Source organism: Rhinopithecus roxellana, chromosome 6, assembly GCF_007565055.1.
Source record: "Rhinopithecus roxellana isolate Shanxi Qingling chromosome 6, ASM756505v1, whole genome shotgun sequence".
NCBI lineage: Eukaryota > Metazoa > Chordata > Mammalia > Primates > Cercopithecidae > Rhinopithecus > Rhinopithecus roxellana.
The window spans coordinates 6,822,611-6,845,233 of NC_044554.1; the positions used below are offsets into that span (position 1 = coordinate 6,822,611).

The following is a 22,623-nucleotide window of genomic DNA, read 5'->3' on the forward strand; positions in this document are numbered from 1 at the left end:
GGGTGTTCCTGAGTGGTCGGAGCTGTATGCGCAATTGTGTTGTGTATAGAACTGTGTTGGGAAGTCCATACGCCAAGACTTCTAAGAGAACCATCAGTAGTGCAGAGTTTGGAAAGGCAATTCTGAGTGTACGTTTGTCTTGAAGTTTTTTAAATTGCAGTCAATCTACTGTCAGTTCAGTTGCTGATCCCTTGTAAGAAGAGGTCTCTGAAAGTTAAATGAAGTCATCTGTCAAGATATATAGATCCTTGATTGTTTTGCCAGCAAAAAGCTGTTTGCACGTCGTTATGAGGCTATATGGTATTCGTGGTTATAGTTAGAAAATGATATCATAAATTAGTGCTTGGCTAAATGTTCTTAATTGGTTTCTATCCATATAGTTACTTTGTTCTGTCTCATGGACTTTGGGTTGTGTTTTCTGTCCTGTGTTTTGACCTCTACTGTTAATTTTGTTTTGAGATCATAAAAGAGCATGAGATTTCTCTAAAAGCTCATTACTTATTGGTATGTTTTCATTTTTGACAGATGAGTGTGTTCCTTTAGGTTTTTAAAATATACATTCCCAACAGTAGCAATAACTTATTTTGGGGATTGGAGTTATATCTAAATCTCACTCTGAAGCAAAATTTTAAGTTTCCCTCCTAAAATTTTGGCCTTTTAAGAATCATTTTCTTTTGATGTGAATTGTGAGTTGATTTCAGTGTGCATAGTATTTCATAGGAGATGTCTTCTCTCTTTTTGTGTGTTGAAACGCATTTTCTTTATTTCTCCATCTTTTCCTCATTTCTGACTCAGGCTTCACTTACTACTCAGGGAAGAATCACTGAGCTTTATTCTCTCTATAATTCCTGGAGTTGCCAGAAAAGGACTAATCTATGTGTACTTTCTCTCTGTGGGTACAACATCCTAGCCCTGTTCTGCCCTGCAAAATGTTTGAGAAACCAATTAATCTAAACCATTAATCTATAATTAATTGTGATCCCCCTCCCCATTCCAAGTGGTATTGTGCAAGTGGGAATTGTGGTGGCTGTGTGTTTAGACCTGTAGGAGGGCCCAGTCATTACTAAATAAAGTGTCTCTGTTGATTATGGCACAGGAAGACTGCTTTTATGCACCCCATACTATGCTAGGCTCTGGGCACATAATGGTAAGCAAATTGATGCAGTCCCTTCTCTTGAGAAGCTTATAGTTTATGGAAAAGAAATCTGCTCCAAACAATATAGCAGAAAGGTAAACCAAGCCTAATAATAAGCAGGAGATATATTCCTCATTTATTATTGAACACATATTTATTAACTACTATGGGCCGGGCATTTGGATGAGGGAGTGAAGAAAGCAGTGAAACAAAAGGATCACAGTCCTTTAAGGAGCTCTCAGGCAATACCTTTGTTTATATCTATTATTGGGTGATAGCATTGATATATTTTATATTATTTTAATACATTTCATATATTTGAAATGCATATTTGTAATACTGAATCTGACCAAGAAGTTGGCAAAGTATATGAACTTAGTGATTTTCTTAGAAAGATATAAAATTAAAATATGACAGAGGGTTCCAGCTATCAAATTATACTTCCTATTTATATTCATTTTTCCTAGTCAATAATATTTAATAATAAACTGTAATGGACATGGTTGTCTGCATATATTCTATATCATTTTTTTACAGTTATTGCCAGTTTCCGAGGAACCGTTCCATATGGCCTGTCACTGGAAATTGGAGATACAGTTCAGATCCTGGAGAAGTGTGATGGTGAGTAGCCTTATGAACAACCTCCTCAACATACGACTGTTTATAAAGTCTACAAATTCTCTCCATACCGCTGTTAATCTCTGGAACTTTTCCAATAGTCACAGCAAGTCATTTTTGACAAAATTATTTCCTGCATTTTCAGTGTTTGGCTAATGGAAAGACATCATTTCCTATTTTAAAGCTGATTATAATATTATTTCCTTATAGTCATTAGATGCAAACAGAGAAAGCAGTTGAAGCTACCATATCTGTGGGAGTTCTTGACTCAGTGCCAAACTAGAAGGTTTTTCTCAGAATCCTCAGGATCTAGTAGATCCCACAGCACAGGAAGAAGCAGAGGCCCAGAGCAGACATGGCTTACCTGAGGTTGAGTAGCCAGATGCCTCTGGAGGGCTCCTGCCCAGACCAACTCTGCTCCAGACCTATAGTTTCTTCCCCTCAAACTTGGAATAAAATTATTCAATGCACTTGAATAATATTAGTAGAATATATTGTCTGACCTTGTATGATTATTATTAATTTGTATAGGAGGTAACTCGTTTACGATACCTAATAGTTCTCAAATGTTTCCATTCCTGTTCCATGAAACATCCTGGAACACTAGTCCTTAAAAAGATTTCTGATCAAAAGACTACTTTTTTTTTGTTTTTTGTTTTTGTTTTTGTTTTTTGTTTTTCTTTGAGACAGGATCTCCCTTTGTCACCCAGGTTGGAGTGCAGTGGCGTGATCATGGCTCACTGCAGCCTCAATCTCCTGGGCTCAAGGGATCCTCCTGCCCCAGTCTCCCAAGTAGCTAGAACCACCGGGATGCACCATTATGCTTGGCTAATTTTTTTATTTTTTATTTTTTCTGGAGATGGAGTCTCACCATGTTGCCCATGCTGGTCTCAAACTCTTGGCTTCAAGTGATCCTTCCCCCTTGGCCTTCCGCAGTGCTCAGATTGCAAGCATAAGCCACTGCACCTAGCTTTTCTGCTTCTTTTTTTCTTTTTTTTTTTTTTGAGATGGAGTCTTGCTCTGTCACCCGGGCTGGAGTGCAATGGTGCGATCTTGGCTCACTGCAACCTCTGCCTCCCGGTTTCAAGTGATGCTTCTGCCTCAGACTCCTGAGTAGCTGGGATTACAGGCACATGCCATCACACTCAGCTAATTTTTGGAATTTTTAGTAGAGATGGAGTTTCACCATGTTGGCCAGGCTGTTCTCGAACTCCTGACCTCAGGTGATCCACCAGCCTTGGCCTCCCAAATTGCTGTGATTAGAGGTGTGAGCCACCGCGCCCGGCCACCTAGCTTTTCTTGTTGACAAAATGACTACATTTAAGAGCCCCATTAGTATATCCCAGAATACCCATGTTTTTCTTCTTACGAGGTTTTCCTTACTAGGAATTTACATTATGATGACATTTTATTGTATCAAGATTTATTATAGATTAAACGGTATTCCCCGAAACAGAACTACTACATTTAGTTAGAGCCTAGCATTAAATGATGGTGATATTGGAATGTTTATTCTGTCCACTGTGATTGATACCTTAAAAAATATAATAAGGTTTTCTATGTTATTACCAGATATATTTTGTCTGTTTCTACTTTGTATACAGATAAATATAAAATTTATTTTGAATTGCTGTATGAAACTGGGCTCCGTATTTAATAGGAGGTATTTTGTAATCTAAAATTTTTTCTGTATAGTATAATTGGACAGAGACCTCTCTATGACATTTTTGCAATTCTCAAGAAGTTTTGGTTTTTGTTAGAATAATTATTTACAAAGGGATGTATTTCTTGGATCTGTCTTTATGGCAGCTGATAAACCCTGAGATACAGAGGTTCTGATTTTCAGTTCATTCTACTCTCCTCAGACTGATTTTAAAACTGGTAAGGGACGATATTTTACAATATATCCTTTTAAGAAAATGTATTATGAGGAGGAAGAATGCTTAAATACAAAGCTCAAAGTATGTTTTGTATTAAAATTTTAACTAAAATTTAATTATTGAAAAAATTCTATTAGGCATAATATTTACTACATAGGATAATAATTTTTTTTGCCAATAAGCAAAGTGGTCTTTACACTTGAAAAAATACAATATATATGCTGATTTGTTTTAAACTATAAAAAGACATATAAGGACAGCGCTGCAAAATTGATTCAGAATTGCTGGGAGCTTAAATCCAGCAGTCCTTGAGCCCACTTATTGGCAAGGCATGCGACCTAAGACCCCCAAGATACCTGCAACCTTGGATAGTACTGAACCTTATACATCATACAGTTTTTTCCTTTACATGTAATAAAGTTTAATTTATAAACTAGGCACAGTTGACAATGACTAATGATAGAATAATTACAACAATATACTGTTCACAGTTTCATGAATACAAGATTCATTTTTACCTAGATTTTAGCAACCTCAGTGTATGGTTTTTTTCTTTCCTTATTAAATTCAAGAACTTTCACCTTTTCACTTAAAGCACTTTATGGCTTCTCTTTGGCACTTTCCAGTTGCCAGCATCACTACTCTTGTGCCTGGGAGCCGTGATTAAGTAAAATAAGGGTGACTTGAACACAAGGACTTTAAAACTGTGATCCTCAATCTGATAACCAAGAGGGCTAGTAAATAACGAATGGGTGGGTAGCATTGACAGTGTGGATACGCTGAACAAAAGGATGATTCATGTCCTGGGCGGAACTGAGCGGGCAGGCACGGGATTTCGTCATGCTACTTAGAATGGCATGCAGTTTAAACCTTATGAATTGTTTATTTCTGGAATTTTCCATGTAGTATTTTTGCACCCTGGTTGACCATGAGTAACTGAAACCGTGGAAAGTGAAACCGCAGATAAGAAGGGCCTACTATAATAGTTACTCTACAGAATCAAAATGATGCTGAGCTTTTGGTCAGCCATTGTGCTGATGAAAATGTGCCAGTTGACTCTGGCAGTGAATGATGGCTTTACTCTTCGTATGATATGAGACTGATCTTAACCCAAGATGGTGGGCTTAAGGATGTGCAATTCACATCATGTCTGTTGGCCAGGTACTCTTATTTGGTGGCAGAGTCTGGCCTTTGTAGTCAGGCAAGTAGAATTTGGAAATGTATGAAATCTTGTGCAGATTCTTGACTTTCCCTGTGACATAATGTGACCTTTCGTAAAATGGGAAGAAGTGGTGCTCAGAGAGGTCAAGTAACTTGGCCAAGATTAAACAGACAGTAAGAAGCAAAGCCAGAATTGAAGCCCAGTGCTCTGATTTTAAAGCCTTTATTCACATTATGGATATTTCTGTTGTTTATAAAAATTTTCGATACAGTTTTTTTAAAATGGTTTTATTAATAGAATTCTTATGTGTGCTCACTCGAGCTATTTTGTAGCCTAAGGCCAATACTTACCATATTTATCCACAGAATCTTTACATGTATGGTAAAATTTCATGGCAAAGAACAGATTGATTTGTCATTATCTTTAAAATATTGCAATGGTTTATAAAAATATGACCATGATTATTTTTCCACAGGCTGGTACAGAGGATTTGCCTTAAAAAACCCAAATATCAAGGTAAAAATTGTTATTTCTAACTATAATTATGAAATATATTAAGAAATATAGTTATTTAAATTATTTCTTTATGCAATTGAAATTACAGTTGGGACTCAGTTGAAATGCCAAATGATAATGCAGATTTTCATAATTTTGGAAATTCTTTTGAACTTGGATTATAGTTAAGATATGCTACTCAAATGATAATCCTATTTAGCTCTTGAAAATTGTACTGAGAAGACCTTAATAAGCTCATTATATGTAAACAAAATCTTTTTGAAGTAGTTTCTCAGAGAGCTAAATTAAAATTCAGGCAGGGGAAATATATATTCCAAACGAAATATTAAATAGCAGTATTTAACCTTTATGTTTTCTACAATATCATTTGCAAAATATTGATTTGGAGAAACAAGTATACTTAGCGGCATGTTAAGAGTCCCTTTGGGTTTGGTGGGCTGAAGCCAGGAAAACAATATTATTTAAAAACCCATCTTTCTTACCATTTCAGGCAGAAATTAAGATTCATTATCCTTGATACATTTCTATAAATCCTCAGGAATTATAACAAGAAGTAATGTCATTTTTGTTTTACCTTTTATTTGTATAGTTTGCGATTTTGACACTAATCCTTACTAATATCTGTGTTTTTCTATCTTACTCTAATCTCCTCAGTCTTCACCTCTTTTTCGTACATTCTCTAATATTTTCACATCTGTCATATTTTTTTTTTTTGGTTTAATTCTAGCTTCAGGATTGTAGATAAGAAATTGTATTTTCATTCTCAAAATACACTTTTGCCTTTTTCCTTAAATATGCCATTTTCTGGGTCATTCAACTGTGTTTAATTACTTCACATATTTTAGGTCATCCTAAAGGGGAACCGTAAGGTACAAAAGAGTATACAAATTTAATTTTTTAAATACTTTAGTTCTCATTTAACATTGTTTTTATATATCTATGAGACACATGCAAATATAGCTTCAGTATTTAATGAATTCATTTAGACCATGTTTGAGAAGGAAACTTAGTATGATTTCTGTGTTATTTCTGTCACTTCTAATAAACCTCATGTCTGACTTTTCCTGATTAGTTAGAGTTACTCTATTTGTTGATCCCACCATATTGAAAAAAAAAGTGAGTTTTAAAAATCTGCATATATATTTTTTTACCACTATTGAATGGAAAGAATTTTGCTTATTAAATTTTATTTTATACTTGGATCCACAATGGTGATATGTATATATTCAAATGACATTTTCTTAAATATTTAATTGAGTTTGTCATTTAATTATGCATTAGAAATTCTTCAGAGGATAATTGCCGTTTAATGAACAATCAAATTGATGCTCATTTTTTTGTTGTTGTTTCTTTCAATTTCCCATTTAGAACAAAGAAACAATTTCTTTGCCCTATCATTTCCCTGCAGTAAAAAGCTTCAAGCTAACTAACATGGCTTCTTTTGTTTGGTTTCTGTTCCATCAGAATGGCAGTATGCTGATTAACTGCTGCTGAGTTGTCATCAAAAATCTTCCATAACACAGAATATACATATTATCTCTAGATTCACAGTGATATTTTTTGTATGTATATTTTCAAGAGAAATATGAGTGTTTTGGGGATAAAAAAAGAACTACCACCAGAACAAAGAACCTTTCAAAACTATGCAATACATATTTTAAAAACTCTTAGTATATGATTTTTATGTAGAATTTATGAAATTTCCTTATTTTCTGTTTAATAAACAATATATTTTCTGAGCAAGATTAAATTTTTTTTGATTATATTTGTTTAGAATGTCTCTAAATTTGTAAAGTAGTTAATGGTAGAAAATGAAAGGATGGATCTTAAGCCACAGCAGATTTCATCCAAGAGAATGTGGTAGAGATGTTGCTATTCCCTATTCCTGATATTGTCATGGTTGTATGGCTGTATCTTATACAAATGACTTGTGAAACCAACCCTGCCTTAACAGCTGGCATCGTAACCTTCATGTTTTCTTTTCCAGGGTATATTTCCTTCCAGCTACGTTCACTTGAAAAATGCCTGTGTGAAGAACAAAGGGTAAGAATGAGTTTTATTAGTAGTTGGAGGATTTTCACAGAACCTTTGCTTCTTTTGGAATTTGAAAGGCATAGTAATTGTCTTGAAAAATGATCTGTAGAAGATCATACCATTGTCTGTGTTCTTTGTTAAAGATATGTTGCATTAAGACTGTTGGTGGAGAAAATTAAACAACCCCATCTGTGCGTGCTGGACAACAGGATCTGAGGGATTGGAGGTCTCTCAGTGTCCACAAATCAGGGAATCAGCCTACGCTTGAGCAGAAGGAGTTAGTTCTTTTTGGTTTCTTGCTACTTAGGGAAGCATGTCAGTCAGACCCATTAAATGCTATCATATTATCTCAAACCCCAGGAATTTCCTAGGTTCACCACTGATTATAAGATGCATAGTGTGTCTTTCTCTAAATTGGCATAATAACATATTCTTGTGTGACCACTTCACAAAGCCATTATTCTGTTTTAGAGAATGTCATTTATATGACACTTTGAGCTCATTGATCACCTAGTATTTCTAATACATTAAAAAAATTTCTAGTCTATTTCTAAAAGGATGTGAAGTGGCAGTCACTTTAACATAATTCCTATAAGATATAGCAGAGTAAAACAGAAGAGCTTGCCTGTTTAAATAGTTAGCATGAGCAGATCATTCATTATAAGGGGCCATGGATTTAGACACAAACATTTGTGTCAGTGTCACACGGGCTGTTCACATGGTCATTGCATAATTTTCATCTTATGCCAACAGAATACAGATTCAGCCATAGAAATTATATTTTTTTCTCAAATAGTGATAAATAGCAATTTGTTATTTGAATTCTTAAAGCATAGTAATGATATTTTCCAACTCGAGTCTCATGACAGAAATTCCAAAGAGGCTATTCAAATAGATGATTCTTAATTTCCCCCCCAATAAAAGTATGGTAGTAAATTTCAGTTCAGTGAAACAGCCTCTGCAGTGGCTACGAGTCTATGGTATAAATACTTTGAGAGTTCCCTACGTGGGTAAAACTTAAAGAATCTCAGAAACCATTACTCTACATGTCTTATGTGTGTGAGCTGCTTTAAGCATGTTAATAGTAGTAGTCAGTATCTATTATTGAATAATAATTTATTGAAAATTATTTTTCAATAATCTATTATTGAATAATAGATTAAAAGCATAATTCTAATTGTAATAATTACCACTACTACTACTGATCTTTTAAGAAATGTGTGTCCTTCAGAAGTGTGCAGCTATAATGCACCAGAAGCATCAAGCCGAGTTGTTGGTCCTTTTGAAACTTTCCTACCAGGCTAGATGTGACACCATTCAGCCCTCCTCCAGTAAACCAGAGGATACTTCAGAATACACTCCAGCCATAGTGCTTACTCTTTGTTCTGATCCTTCTGTGCTAGTGATCTGGGCTTGGCAAAGTGAAAATGCCATGGGCTACCCCGTTCCTTAAAGTGTCCGTTTGAACAAGCCTGTGCAACCAGTCCTCTTTGCTGCCTTTGTCCCAAGCCCAACCCTGACCTCCCTCAACTCTGCAGTGCAAAGGGCATCATATGCTCTGACCAAGGAAGAGAAAAGAGAGAATGCTATGCTAGCAAAGATGATGTCAAGCATCTCTCTACTTAATCAAAGTCTATCCCTCAAAGTGAGTTGGGGTAGGATATGATTTTTAAATAAGTACCTCCTTTTTTAAAATCCTGGTCAGTAACTGGTGTATATCTGATCCCCTTCCATGAGCCCCAGGAAGTTTAAATGTGGGTAAAGGTACCTAAAAATTGGGTTGTGTAAGTTTAAGACTTTCTTATGGGGTCTCCACCTGACACCAGGTATGATGGACATTGTGCAGCGGAAGAGCAGAAAAGCCCAACACATTCGTTTCTAAAAAAGAATTATTGGAATTGACTCAGGCCCTAGGTCTTGGGCTGTTACTGGAAGAAAAACTATGGCCTGAAAACATCTGAGGGCATGTGTTGCCAGATGACTGCTTTCCCAGAGAGGAACATCTTTGGGGTTTTGGTATTACCTGTCTTATTTTAAGTAGATTTACGTCCCACTAGGATGAAATAATGGAAAAGTCCATCCCGGAATAACTGAACAAAATATAATTTCAGAGGTAACTACTTAGACTATTTGAACACTGATTTTGGTTTTGGAGTAATTAATAGAAAACAGTCACCTTGCCTAAAATGGCAATTTTGTACTTAAAAAATTAAATTTTGCTTGGACAACCCCCAATCAACTTCTCACAGATTGAATTGTGTGTATGTTCTTTCTTGTGTCTTCAGATCAATGTAGGACTGATGGAGGTCAATTAAATTATAGTTTACGGACAGTATTGTTTAATTCTGTATTGTTTAATTCCTACTGAGGTCATGTCACTTTTTGAATGTTAAGTAGGATGTCAAGTTTTCCTGAAATTCAGTGTTTCCTCCTTGACCTTGTATAGGATCATTTTATAATCTCCATCTCCAAAGATTCATCATTTAAATTGCAACAGCTGCTTCAAAAGCAAAACAAATGTACTATCATTTAAAAATATCATATGCAGACTTAATAAAAGGTTCTGTATCTGTCACAGTTTATATATTACTGTTTACTTTTATTTCTAGTTTAAAGTCCCAGTTTTACATTTTCAGCTGTGTTTAAGCTCTAGAAAGAAGGAAAATATTCATAGGGCAAGTATTTTAGCAGCACTGTGAAATGAGGAGATGAAACTCCGTTGGGAAAAGAATCAAGGCAAGATTTTAGTTTCCATATGTCTGACAAGAAGATTTTACAAAAGACAATTATACACACTTTGGACATAACATGAAAAAGGAATCACAGAACAGTTGTTAGCCTCATGCTAAGAAGTAATTTCCCCTTGATCATTAGACAACATAGTTCTGTGTCTAATATGTCATTACTTTCTATCTATTAGATGTTTTCTTGAAAAAAATATACTGAAATAAAGAAAATAGTCTCAATTAGTATATCAGTTGCTCTTTTTGGGAAGCAGTGGTAGTAATAGCCACTTAACCACTTTCACCTGCACACACACACACACACACACACACACACACACACACAGAGAGAGAGAGAAAGAATTTGAAAAAGGAAACTGGAGATGAAGATTATTATATGCCAAAGGTAGGATACAGAAGACAAATTAAATCTTCTCAGCCGGGCATGGTTGCTCACGCTGATAATCCCAGCACTTTGGGGAGGCTGAGGCGGGCAGATCACAAGGTCAGGATATCGAGACCATCCTGGCTAACACGGTGAAAACCCATCTCTACTAAAAATACAAAAAATTAGCCAGGCATGGTTGCAGGTGCCTGTAGTCCCAGCTACTCGAGAGGCCAAGGCAGGAGAATGGCGTGAACCCGGGAGGTGGAGCTTGCAGTGAGCTGAGATCGCACTGCTGCACTCCAGCCTGGGCGACAGAGCGAGACTCCGTCTCAAAAAAAAAAAAAAAAAAAAAAAAAGAATCTTCTCTTTTATTTCCCCCATTTCCTCATGCATATTCTCAACTTCAGGACCACCATACACACCCTACTAGATATTGATATAAATTGTTTCCAAGGATAGTTTCTGACTTTTAGAGAAGAAATGAGAAGACTATGTTACTCTAATCACAAAGAGGAACATTTTGGAACGAATATTCAAATATCGGTGATGTCATAAGCCTTTAGGTTCTATGCTGTATGATAACATCACTTAGAGTACTAATCATTTTTCATGGTCCTAGTTTGCCAATAATAAAAATGAAGTGTTACTGAGATCAAGGGAGTGTTCAGTTAGTATCTTGGTGTCTAGTTACTTATAACACCGAGTTAGTTTGGATGCCCACAGCCATCAATCATGTCCTGATGATTAAATGGTGTTCCTTTTACTCTCTTTGAGTCCTGTAGTCATAGCCCTTGGAAGGCAAAAGTCACCTCACAGTTTATGCAGCGTAGTGACCTCATGTTACAGATGAAGGCTTTTGGCCTCAGGTTAAATGAGTTACTGCCTAGCGGTGAACTGGTACTGGAGTGGAACTCTTCTGATGTTGTTCCTTCTTCACCACGCTGCTCGAACTTCGTCTGGTTGAAGTGGCTGGTCGTTCTGGTATTGTCCTCCCGCAACCCATGTAGCATTCCTCACATTAACTTACAACCAGATCCTGGTTACTGTCTGCAGAATGAACAATAGCTAGGCAACTTTCTTTCCTAGTTATCTTTTAGAGTATTTAAAACAAAATTGTTGTCTATGGTATTTACATATATACTTTTTCTGTTTTAATTTCACAGACAATTTGAAATGGTTATTCCCACTGAAGACTCTGTTATCACAGAAATGACATCAACATTGAGAGACTGGGGAACCATGTGGAAACAACTCTATGTGGTTAAGTAGCTTTTTAATGACACGATTTTTTGGGTAAAGAGTTGTTTTAAGAAATACATGAACATGAGTAAGCATTAACTAATATAGCACCTTCTGCAAGTCTCTAGGACTCCTTGGGGATATAGATATTAACAAGACAGTCTTGTTGCAATCTCTGTGTCCACTGAGCATGGGTTTTGTAAGTTATTTTTCAATACCACAGGAATATAAAAGATTATTTTTCTGGCATCTAACCAAATAGGATGGTTTACATGGACTATTGTTGAACCTCCTGAATATTTTTAATTTTCAGGGAAAAATAAAATTCAAGACAATTTTGATGGCAGTGGTATTTTATCAAATTCAAATTCTATAAGTAATTCAAGTATACTGTAAATGACAGAATTCTTAGCTAGTATCAATGAGAATATTCTAAATATACTAGAGAAAACAATGTTTCTTGAGGGGAAGAAGGATCTGTGTTTTGGAGATATGTAGTATATATTTATTTACTTATTATAAGTAATCACATTGGGAACTTATATGGCAAATCCCATGGTAAGTACTCTTTGATGCAGTATCTTCTTTAATCCTTATTACCACTCAAAGAAATAATAATGATAATCACATCCAGCTTATAGATGAGAAGAATGAGGCACAGAGAGTGAAGTAAAGTAGTCACCCTAGATCAAGTAATGGGAAAGTGGCTGAGCTGGGGTTCTGGTGTGAGTGTGGTGCTCTCACTCTGAACCCCAGGGTAACTGCGGAAGTCTAGGGGTGGTGAAGTATTGGGGAAGACCCCATGCTATTTCTCCTTTTATTTTTAAAGAAATTTGTAGAATAGTTTAATCATTTGAAGGGATGAATTCAAAAAACAAACGTGTACTTATCCTGACAAGATGATTTAAAACAGCCTGTCAAAGAAAAAATCCAAATTAGTGAGGGACACTGGCAGAATGATAGTGTTTATTGTCTGTTACATCTAAAATGCAATAGGGTATTTCATCGAGACAAGAAAATCTTACAAAGTCACTAGTGAAAACCCTTTCATGTTGGACTTCTCTGATTAAACCCTCCTGGAGCTGGTAGCTTTAAGACTCACTATGAAAATCCACAAGACAACGTTAGATGAATTGGCAGAGCATAGGTTTTGTAAATACAAAGTCAAGATAACCAAACTCGAGGGCTCTGTGCTAGGGAAGTGCAAAGAAATGCAGATCTCCTTTTTAAATTTTCTTTTTTTTTTAATGTTGGAAAGAATTCAACATCCAAGTATTATTTCACTTAAAGTAACATTGTGCTTGGCACTACCATGGAAAGAGAAACTATTTGAAATGCTGAAACCACTGCATTCTAAATACCTGACTTCAGAGTTATAAAAATAATGACAGTGTGAGTGTTGTCAATAGCTGAACTAGAACACAAGCACTTTTCCTTTTATGTAGCTACTAGTGGGGACCAAAGTTGAATTTCCTCTGGATTCTGCCTTATCTAGCTATTTTCACCTGTGTTCGAGGTTTCAAATATCTATTTTGGGGGCAGACTTTGTTGGTTTGAAAATCTATATGTTGTAAACTCTACAAGTAACCTCCTCTCCTCCTAGTGTTCTGAGTAACTGGGAAAGAGATACTTACCTAAATGTTTCCCTGGACACTGGAATGGTAGTCCATTAGTAATTGGGAAAGAGATACTTATCTAAATGTTCCCTGGACACTGGAATGGTAGTTACATTAGAAACAAATACTAAGTTTAACTCAGAGGTATTAGATTTTTGACACCGGGAGTGAAGCTACCTTGGCCATGTCAGACCTTTGGTTTCTCTTTTCCTGACGTCAATGTTTTGTCACAAATGTTTTGGTTCAAGTTCCTCATGCTCAAGTGTGTTTAGGTTATTGTCCATCCTCTTTTCCAACAGTTTTAAGGCACCTAGCTTCTCTACTGGAAGATGTTTGATGAGGGCCATAATATTTTATAAATTGTTAGCAATTTATATGACAATGCTTGGCATAAAAGCACATGGTGAATGCTTGAAACATGCTAGTTGCTCTTTAAATAACATTGCTAAGGACCTAAATAATGGTCTTTATAAATACCACTTAATAATCAGTAATGTAACCATAAAAAGTCTAGGAGAAATATAGTAGCCATCTTTTACTGAATACTTTTGTGCAGGCCCTGAGCTGGACATTTTACATCTCTCTTTCCTGGGGCTCTGCCAGGCACTTTTTATTCTTGAATCTTATCAATGATAATTTACCTAGGGTCTCATGCTGAAGCCTGAATCTAAATCTAAGTCTGTTGCTGCCAAAACCTGTACTGTTTTCATTTTAAGGCAAATAAAAGCTCATCCCTTTCTAAAATACTAAAATACTCTCAATTAACTTTTTGCTGTATTTTTTATATATTTCCAGAATCTCTTGATATTATTTTATTCTAAGGGTTTAATATTGTACCCTACCTGTTTTCATTTAGCACTAAATCAAAAGCATTTTTCATATAGCTGAATAGCCTTCATAATTATCCAATATTTAAAGAATCATGATTTTATGACTAGATGTTCAGTTGTAGACCTTTTTCTTACACTAGTAGGGCAAGTTTGCTGGCCAGGCCTGCAGTATGTCAGCGTTCTTGCCACACCTGGGTTTTCTTCCTTCAGTGGAGAACTGACCAATTTTCAGCTTTATAAGGGATCCTGCAACCTTTTCATCTTAGTGTTCTTTTAAACTTTTAAACTTAATACTAGAGATGACATCACAGAAAATCAAGTCCATCCTACCAAACAACTACAGAATGCCTTTCCCAAGAGAAGGCAGGTCATTTTCTCCCTGTGACAGTCAGTTCAGAAAGGTGCTGTCTCTCTTCTTTGCTATATGAGATTTGACTGGTTTAATAACTTGCTTATATAATTTTATTGACTTGGGTGGACTTTTCCTTCCTACACTGACTTCCTCAAGTGTTTCTTGATCTTCACTGCTTATTATTTTGTATCGCCTATACACAGCCTACCTCTTGAGATCCACAAAAATTAACATGTTTAAATCAAGCTCTTCATTCATGTATTCTCCAGCTGCTAGGGATACACAGGCAGACGGCCATTGTGATTGAGCACTTACAGCCACAGGGAGGACATGGACACTGAGCAGTTAATTACAAGAGTATTGTGTTACAGTGGCCTTGTAATGGCTTGTATGGGAGTGTATAACATGAGTTAAGAGTGAGAAGCAATAGAAGAATGGGCTCAATGGAGTGCTTTCAGAGTTGAGAGAGAAACAAGATGATTTATATTGAACAGGATCAGGGATGGCATCCTGGAGAATGCTTTTGGTTCCTCTGGCTAATTTGTCTGACCTGCACATCACATGAACATTCTTCAAGACACCAAGTACTGAAAAAGCAAATAACACGTCACTACTTTTTAAAATAAAAAATATGTGACGACTGAATGTCTTTATCCATCACCCAGAATTTGATATCTCCGGCAGTTTACAGCTCTAGAAGACTTTAGATGGATGATAACCTCAGTACTTTCATATCACTACTCATGAAGTCCACTCATAATCTTTGAAGAAAGTAAAAGCATAGCTACTGGCTAAGAAAGACAAAGGGTAAATACTTAGATAAGATTTACTCTGACCGGGCACGGTGGCTCATGCCTGTCATCCCAGCACTTTGGGAGGCCGAGGCAGGTAGAACACGAGGTCAGGAGTTTGTCCAGCCTGGCCAAACATGGTGAAATCCTGTGTCTACTAAAAATACAAACATTAGCTGGGCATGGTTGCGTGTGCCTGTAATCCCAGCTACTGAGGAGGCTGAAGCAGGAGAATCGCTTGAATCTGGGAGGCGGAGGTTGCAGTGAGCTGAGATCACGCCACTGCACTCCAGCCTGGGGGACAAGAGCGAGACTTCATTTCAAAAAAAAAAAAAAAGATTTACTCTATTGTCTCTGGGGTAACGGATATATATTTTGGTTTTGGGACAGAAACAGTATTTGTAGAGGGCGCATTCTGGACCAAGCCCAAAACAATAACAGTACTCTGATACTAGTAACAGCTAATACTTACATATTTTTTCTGGGTCAGGCATCATTCTCAGAGTTTTAATAACTTATTAATCCTCACAACAACCCTGGGAAGTAGGTACTATAATACCTGTTTTACAGATGAAAAAACAAGCACAAAGATGTTAATGAATTGTCAAAGCTTTTTCAGCCAGTAAATGGCAAAACTGAAATTCAGGTTGAAGTTGTTTGGCTCTAAGTAAGTTGATGTTCTCTGCCACTGTGCTGTAGTGCTCTCTGCACAGTTGCCACCACTAATCCATAAAACAGCCTTGCAGAAAGAATGTGCTGCCCATGTACAGACGACAGAATTGATACTTAAAGTCTATAACACTAGTAGGTGTCAAAACCAGGATTTTAACTTGTCTGCTTTCCACTAAACCACAGAGCTTAAATGAATTTCACAGGAGATTATCTTGAATCTCCACGATTGTTTTAAAAGTAAGAAAGAAAGCATTACCTTTTTAAAAGTCTAAATACTGGCCCAATAATAGCAGTGCATATCCATCAATGAATGAATTTGTGTGCCCAACTTCTGAAAGGGGATCCAATAAAGTATTGAAACCAATGTGCAAGAAATATAATTGGAAACCAATGTCTTCCATTTCATCAGCTTTAGTTGCATGCAGCCATGGCTCAGAGAAGGGAGAAAAGAATGTGAGCAAAAGTGATCAGGGAAGATTTCCTGATGGAGGTGGAAGTCAAGCCAAACCTTCTGGGATAGTAGCATTTGAGTAATGTTTAAAAAATAAATAAAAGGAGCTCCTGAGAAGTAAAGTTGCATTTCTGGACATGAGAGCAGTGTTGTGAAACTTAGATGAAGTATATAGAGAAGGCAGCGAGTGTGTTTGAGGACAATGAGCGAAACAGTTTGTCTATTAACAGACATCTGTCCAGAGTGGCAAGCCCATAGTGGAAGGGGCCCCTTCCCTTTCCTTTTTGGTTACCCCACAACTCAGTATGGAGACTGACTGCCAAATCTCCACGTGTTTGTATTTCTTAGCGAAATGAAGGCGATCTCTTCCACCGGCTGTGGCACATCATGAATGAAATCCTGGACCTGCGGCGGCAGGTGCTGGTGGGCCACCTCACCCATGACCGGATGAAGGACGTGAAGCGCCACATTACTGCTCGCCTTGACTGGGGCAATGAGTGAGTATTGAGCATCACAGGGCGGCCTCTAGTAGGTGAACACAATGGAAGTAACATAGGCCTGAGCCAGAACGTGGTAATGTCACTGGAAGCAATCCTATGGGCTTTTTCATGTTTCTTGTTTTTGGAGGCTTAGTGCGAACTCTCATTGATAGAGCCAAGAACCAAGAACCATTTCTTCTCAAGCTGGTATGGGCAATGAAATGTCGTTTGTTGTGTAGTATCATATGTGGCCTGATGGTGTGGACATGCTCATGGAAAATGAAATGTTCACAGCAATGAATTAGATGTGGCTTCTGGCTAAAATGGATCCTATTCTCAAATAGGCTTTAGGTTTGGCATGTGGATTTGCTTTTAAAATATATCTCTTCCATAACATGGTAATAGGTCACCAGTATAATCTGGAGGGAGACACAGCTAATATTAACAGCTTCTGAGAAAAGTCTTACGACAAGTGCACTGGTGGGGCCTTTTATTGTTGCTGTGATTAGTCCTGTACATACATATTAGCTACTTTGAGGAGCTGCTTGAGAGAACTCAGCGAAAAGCTGTTCTTGACCAATATTTATTTTTAAACAAAACCGTAAGTGACTAATTTAAAATACCAGCCATGTACTGAAATGGTAAATCTAATCACTGAAAGCTCTGACCAAGGCTGATATTGTACTAAATGCGAATATTAGCATAGAAGTGAGAAATTGTAATAAGCCACCTTTGACTGAGATCCTAGGGTTGCATGAGGTTTGGGTTTAAAGCAGTGATATGGTTCCTTAATAACCCACATGGCCATATCCTCCCTTCTTTTCCTGTCTCCAAATCCCCATTTGCTATTTGGACCTTCAAAGGATCTTAGGGCAACAGAAAAAAAAGGAAAGCAGACAGAAATGAAGAAAATGAGGGGAAGTGAACCACGGGTAAATTTGCCTCTTCCTGAATGTAGAAAAACCAATTTGAAGCAGAATGCCACTTCCCATTACCATAGGAAATCACTTTGTCAGAAGCCAGGTTTGATTCTTCCCAAGATGTTGCACACTCTGAATGTGAATACCCAGACCTACTAACAGATTTTTAAACCTCCATCTCACTCAGAGGACTTCTGGTATTTTGTTGAATAGGATGTGCCATTCATCTTTTTACAGACAATGAATAGAAGAGCCCAATTGATTTATCTCTAGAAGATTCATTCCTGTGAGAAATGAAACAGGTACAAATGTGGAGAGGCAGCAAGAACACAGGACTGGGAGCTCTGCTTTCTTAGGACCTGAAGCAAACTCCTTAACCCTCTTCATGTCAGTTCCTCATCTGTTGAAGGAGGAAGTTGAACTAGAAAAGACGCAAGGCCCCTTTCAGCTCCAGGATGACATTTAAAACACACAGCACCTCCTAACAGATTAGACTTGCCAGCCATTTACAGGGAACTTCCCATCCTGCCATGGGAATGAATTTCACAGGAGATTATCTCGAATCTCCATGATTGTGATGTGAGGTGGAATGGGAGTGGGAGGGGTCCGTTGGAGCGAGACCTGTGCTGCCTAATGTTTATTTCTTTATTGTTTTGAAAAACCTTTGAGGATTCTCTGAATTATTTTGGGTCTTAGTCATTATGCTGGTCCTCATTTCAAGGACTAGTTTGTAAATTGGAAGAAAGTTGAGGGAAGTTAGCTTATCCAAAATAACATAGGAATGTAGATCAGGCAAGAAAATGATACTTCTTCAGTTTTATGAAAGAAAATGATGGCAGAATGAAAAGAAGAAGGAAGGAAAAACATTAATTATGACTGAATCATGATTCAGTTTTTGACTTACGTAAGTTCTGGCTTGTACTTTGGGCAGTTCTGTGGCTAACTTATGGTAAGTCGGTAAAACATTGATGCATGAAAATGAGCAGTATAATTTATTTAGATCGTCTTCAACTTCATGAATTTTCTGAGCTATGATTCTGTTTTCTTTGAAATTCTTTGACTGTTTATTTTAAAATAACTTACAGTACAGAGATTATGAATTTACCTTATTCCTTTAAGTATACATTTGTTTTCTTATTGAATAGTGCTCATGGAAAGCAAATTAAGATAATCTCTTGCCTATTAAACTAGATGAAATTGTCCTGCAAAATAAGCCAGCAGCACATAAATCTCTGGATGAACATCAATTAATAATGTGTTCCATCTCATGTTGTATATCAAACTATTGAAGAGTAGTGAAGAGAAGCCCTCTTGATGTGGGAAACTTAGGAAGAAGAGATCATTAATCTCATTTCCGAACAGGGCCAGCAAAAGAATTGGTCTTGCCTAGGAACCTCAGACAGCACTAAAATAATGGTACATGTTTCTGTTGCCCATAGAATCCTACAACACCATGTTCTTTGACTTTTCTGCTAAGATTATGTGGGAGGAGGCAATCAGTTAATCCTTTCTTCTTGGTCACAGAGTAGTTTAGTGACTGAGTTGATATAAAACATGATGCTCTCCCTGTGTGATCTCCTCTCATCTTCTCTCTCCCGTGCTTGCCTCATTTCTCCTTATTCTTTGTAAAGCACTTCTTTGATTTTACTCTGTAGGCTAGGAAACCTCAAACCATGGGAAGATATACCTAGGAATTAACAAAATCAAATAGAAACAAATAAGATTCTTCATAACCAGGATGCCAGGAAGCCAACAGAAGCTGAGCAATCAAGACTATGGGAGAAAAATACTTGTAGATTACAGGTTTCTGAGGCTGCAGAATTTCTGCATTCATTCTGCAGCCATGTAGGTCACCTGTGTTCACGTATCTTAGCTTCCTCCTGCGTGTGACTGATGTCTGAATTTCCAAGTTCAAATTCTCAAAGAGGGAATCTTATTGATAGCCAATGTCTAATACTCCTGTTTGGGCTGAGCATTTTATACCAGCCTCTCATAAGCTGCTGGCCAGCCTTTGGGTTATTTGTCCTTAGGTCAGGTGCTTACCCATGGTCCAGTCAGGTGCGGCTTAGGAAGGGGAGATGGTCAAATGACTACCTTGTCTACCACCACCACTCTCAGCAGAGAATGTGGGTGGAGCAGCTTCTGATAGAAGGAGCTATGAGTAAGACAGGTATCACACATGGTTATATGCCCTCTTTCCTTTGCTAAATGATCTTCATCAGCAATATTGACCCAGTGTCAGATGATAACTTACACTGTAGTACAGTGGTTCTCTTTCAGAAGGGAATGGAGAATGGAGAATAGACCCTATCAGAATCCCTGGTGAGATACAGCAAGGGGGAACATGGACATTTTGAAAACAAATCACGGTGCTTGTTGTGAGTTAAAAATTCAACTAACATTAAATAATGGGTGTGTGAATTTTTCTCTAGGTTTCCCAAAGAGAAACATCATTTAGGAAAATTGAGAAACTGTTTTAGTATCTGAAAGACAGCTCCTACTGTCAAGGAGGTGACAGCTTTCTAATCTTCTTAAGAACAAATAGCCCTCAGGGTAGCTGGGGCAGTGCCTGGCTTGAAGTAGGTGCTGAATTAATAAATTTTACTTATGAAACCTTAATGAGATTTTTGGGGAGGGCATGGAAGAATTTCAGGTTTTTTTAAATACAAAAGTAAGCAAGCTGTGGTTCTATAATTGGAAGTGTGATGCCAGAAGGCTTCCGTGTTAGAAAGAGTGGTGATGTGAAAGGGATTCAGAACAAGTGATCCTCAGAGAACTGAGCATGCGGTCTTGGATGTGGTGGTTGAGAGGCTCTGTTAGAGAAGAGGGTATCTTGGCCTTGATCAATAGGGCATTACACAGGCATTGTGTAGCCTTTGAAATGATTATGGAGGGTTAAGGAGATGAACAGAACTGTGTGGCATTGGTGTCAGCATTGTAATGTGGGTGCCCTGGAGGGGATTATGCTAGGAAGGTCGCTAAAGGGAAGCTAACCAGAATAGAATTAGACTCATGTTCCTCTGTTGATGGGAAGACATCACAAGTCAGTTGCCACACTTGGTACCTCTGAGGCTGGATATAACCTTAGAATACTTCTCAGCACAGCAAGCCACATGTCAGCCACAATGAAATCTGACATAAAGGGTTAATTTAAACTCTTCTGCCGGCCCAGGCCCACAACTCATTCCCCATTTCCATTTCCTGCCTTTACTGAGTTTTTCCTAATGACTGACCTCAGAATTTGCTGTAAATAAGGACCATGCACAAGTTGCCAGAGATTCATATAAGAAATGTGTTGCCTCTGGGCACAGCTAGGTATACTGGTGCTAGGTAAAATTCTAAAGGCCAAATTTCCCTCCCCTCAACTCCAATTTCTAGAACCACATGATGTCTAGCTCTAGTTTCCATTCACTCCAGTGTGGAAGGCCTTCTCTTGTGATAATTTGAAGGGTGCTGAAGGCTTCACACCATATGGTGCTGAGGCCCCCAGTGGCAGGAGCACTCCACTGAGAGTGCCAACCCATCCCTCCTGGATTTGCTTGTCTTTCTCACCTTCTGTGTTTCAAGTTTTGCCCAGTGTCCAGCCAAGTTATGTTGTCTACCCCAACTGTGGTAACAAGTCACACAAGGTAAAAACTATGGGTGAGAGAAGCATGGTGGGTGATATACGTAATTTCCAAGTGATGTAGTAAAAAACAATTGTTTTTTAACGTATTTTCATGGAGATAACTTTTCCCCCAAACTTTTGCAATTTGTTTTCTAGACAACTGGGACTGGACCTGGTGCCTAGGAAAGAGTATGCAATGGTGGATCCAGAAGACATCAGCATTACTGAGCTCTACCGATTGGTATGTGCAGGAAATCTTGGCTCCCAGCCTCCCTGCTAATTTTCTGGTTTCCATGACACTCCTCATACTTGCTTGATTTTGTAAGAACAGGATGTTCCAGGATTAATTTAGAGAGAGTAAAAAGACTTGAGAGCTGAGGTGACCATGCCCTCAGTACAGTACTGAGACACTTTACCTGTCTAAGAATAACGTGGTACTCTCCAGTGGGCCCTCAACGCCCAGGCACCAGGAAGTCAATACAAAGACGTTTTCAGTTCTTTTGTAAATCTTTCTACTTTTTGCCTAGTCTAGTGAAATGTTTACAAGTCACGCATAGTTATCTGTTGTGTTTGAGGACCATGCTGTGACTAACGGTGTCTAGTCTTAGCTCAGCAGCGTGTTAACCCTCCTCCTGCCCCCATTAGCTCTATATACATAGTGTGTGTGTGTGTGTGTGTGTGTGTGTGTGTGTGTGTGTGTGTATACGTACATAATAGCACTATATACACCACCTACTGAAACAGTCTCCTCCTTAGTCTTCAACTGCTGGACTTACACCCACCCTTCCCAGACTCCAATCCATTCCTAAGTACTGAAGCCCGTGAATCATCCTAAAATATTTGATCATATTGCCCATCATGGTCTCACTTATGACTTGAGTTTTTTTTTCTAGTTACATGGTAAGTTAAAGTCCTGTTTTTTTGCTTGGCATCCAGGTTCCCCAAATCTGGTCCAATCTGCCTCTGTTTAGCCTTGTATTCTTAAATAATTGTATGAAATGTACCTAATATCTTGATATTAGCTAAGTTCTGAAAATCCAAAATCAGAGAAGAGGTGGTTGGGATGGGCTTTCAAAGACCATCACCCTAAGCATAATTGTACTTTGATCTCATTACTGCTACTTCTTACCATAAAGTTCAAAGAAGGACTGCCTATCGGAAATAGTAGACTCCTTTTTGGATGATCCTGCCTCTTTTGACATATCTTTCC

The 22,623-nt window shown here is 37.7% G+C and overlaps 1 protein-coding gene across 1 annotated transcript in view; it reads left to right on the plus strand.

Annotated features, from left to right (window-relative positions):
- Positions 1 to 22,623, plus strand: part of DOCK4 (dedicator of cytokinesis 4) — a 477,650-nt gene that overhangs the window by 199,125 nt on the left and 255,902 nt on the right. Inside the window, 6 exon segments of the mRNA XM_010382455.2 lie at positions 1,673 to 1,756; positions 5,271 to 5,311; positions 7,299 to 7,354; positions 11,620 to 11,716; positions 16,756 to 16,904; positions 21,570 to 21,654. Coding sequence (XP_010380757.1) covers positions 1,673 to 1,756; positions 5,271 to 5,311; positions 7,299 to 7,354; positions 11,620 to 11,716; positions 16,756 to 16,904; positions 21,570 to 21,654 — 512 coding nt within the window.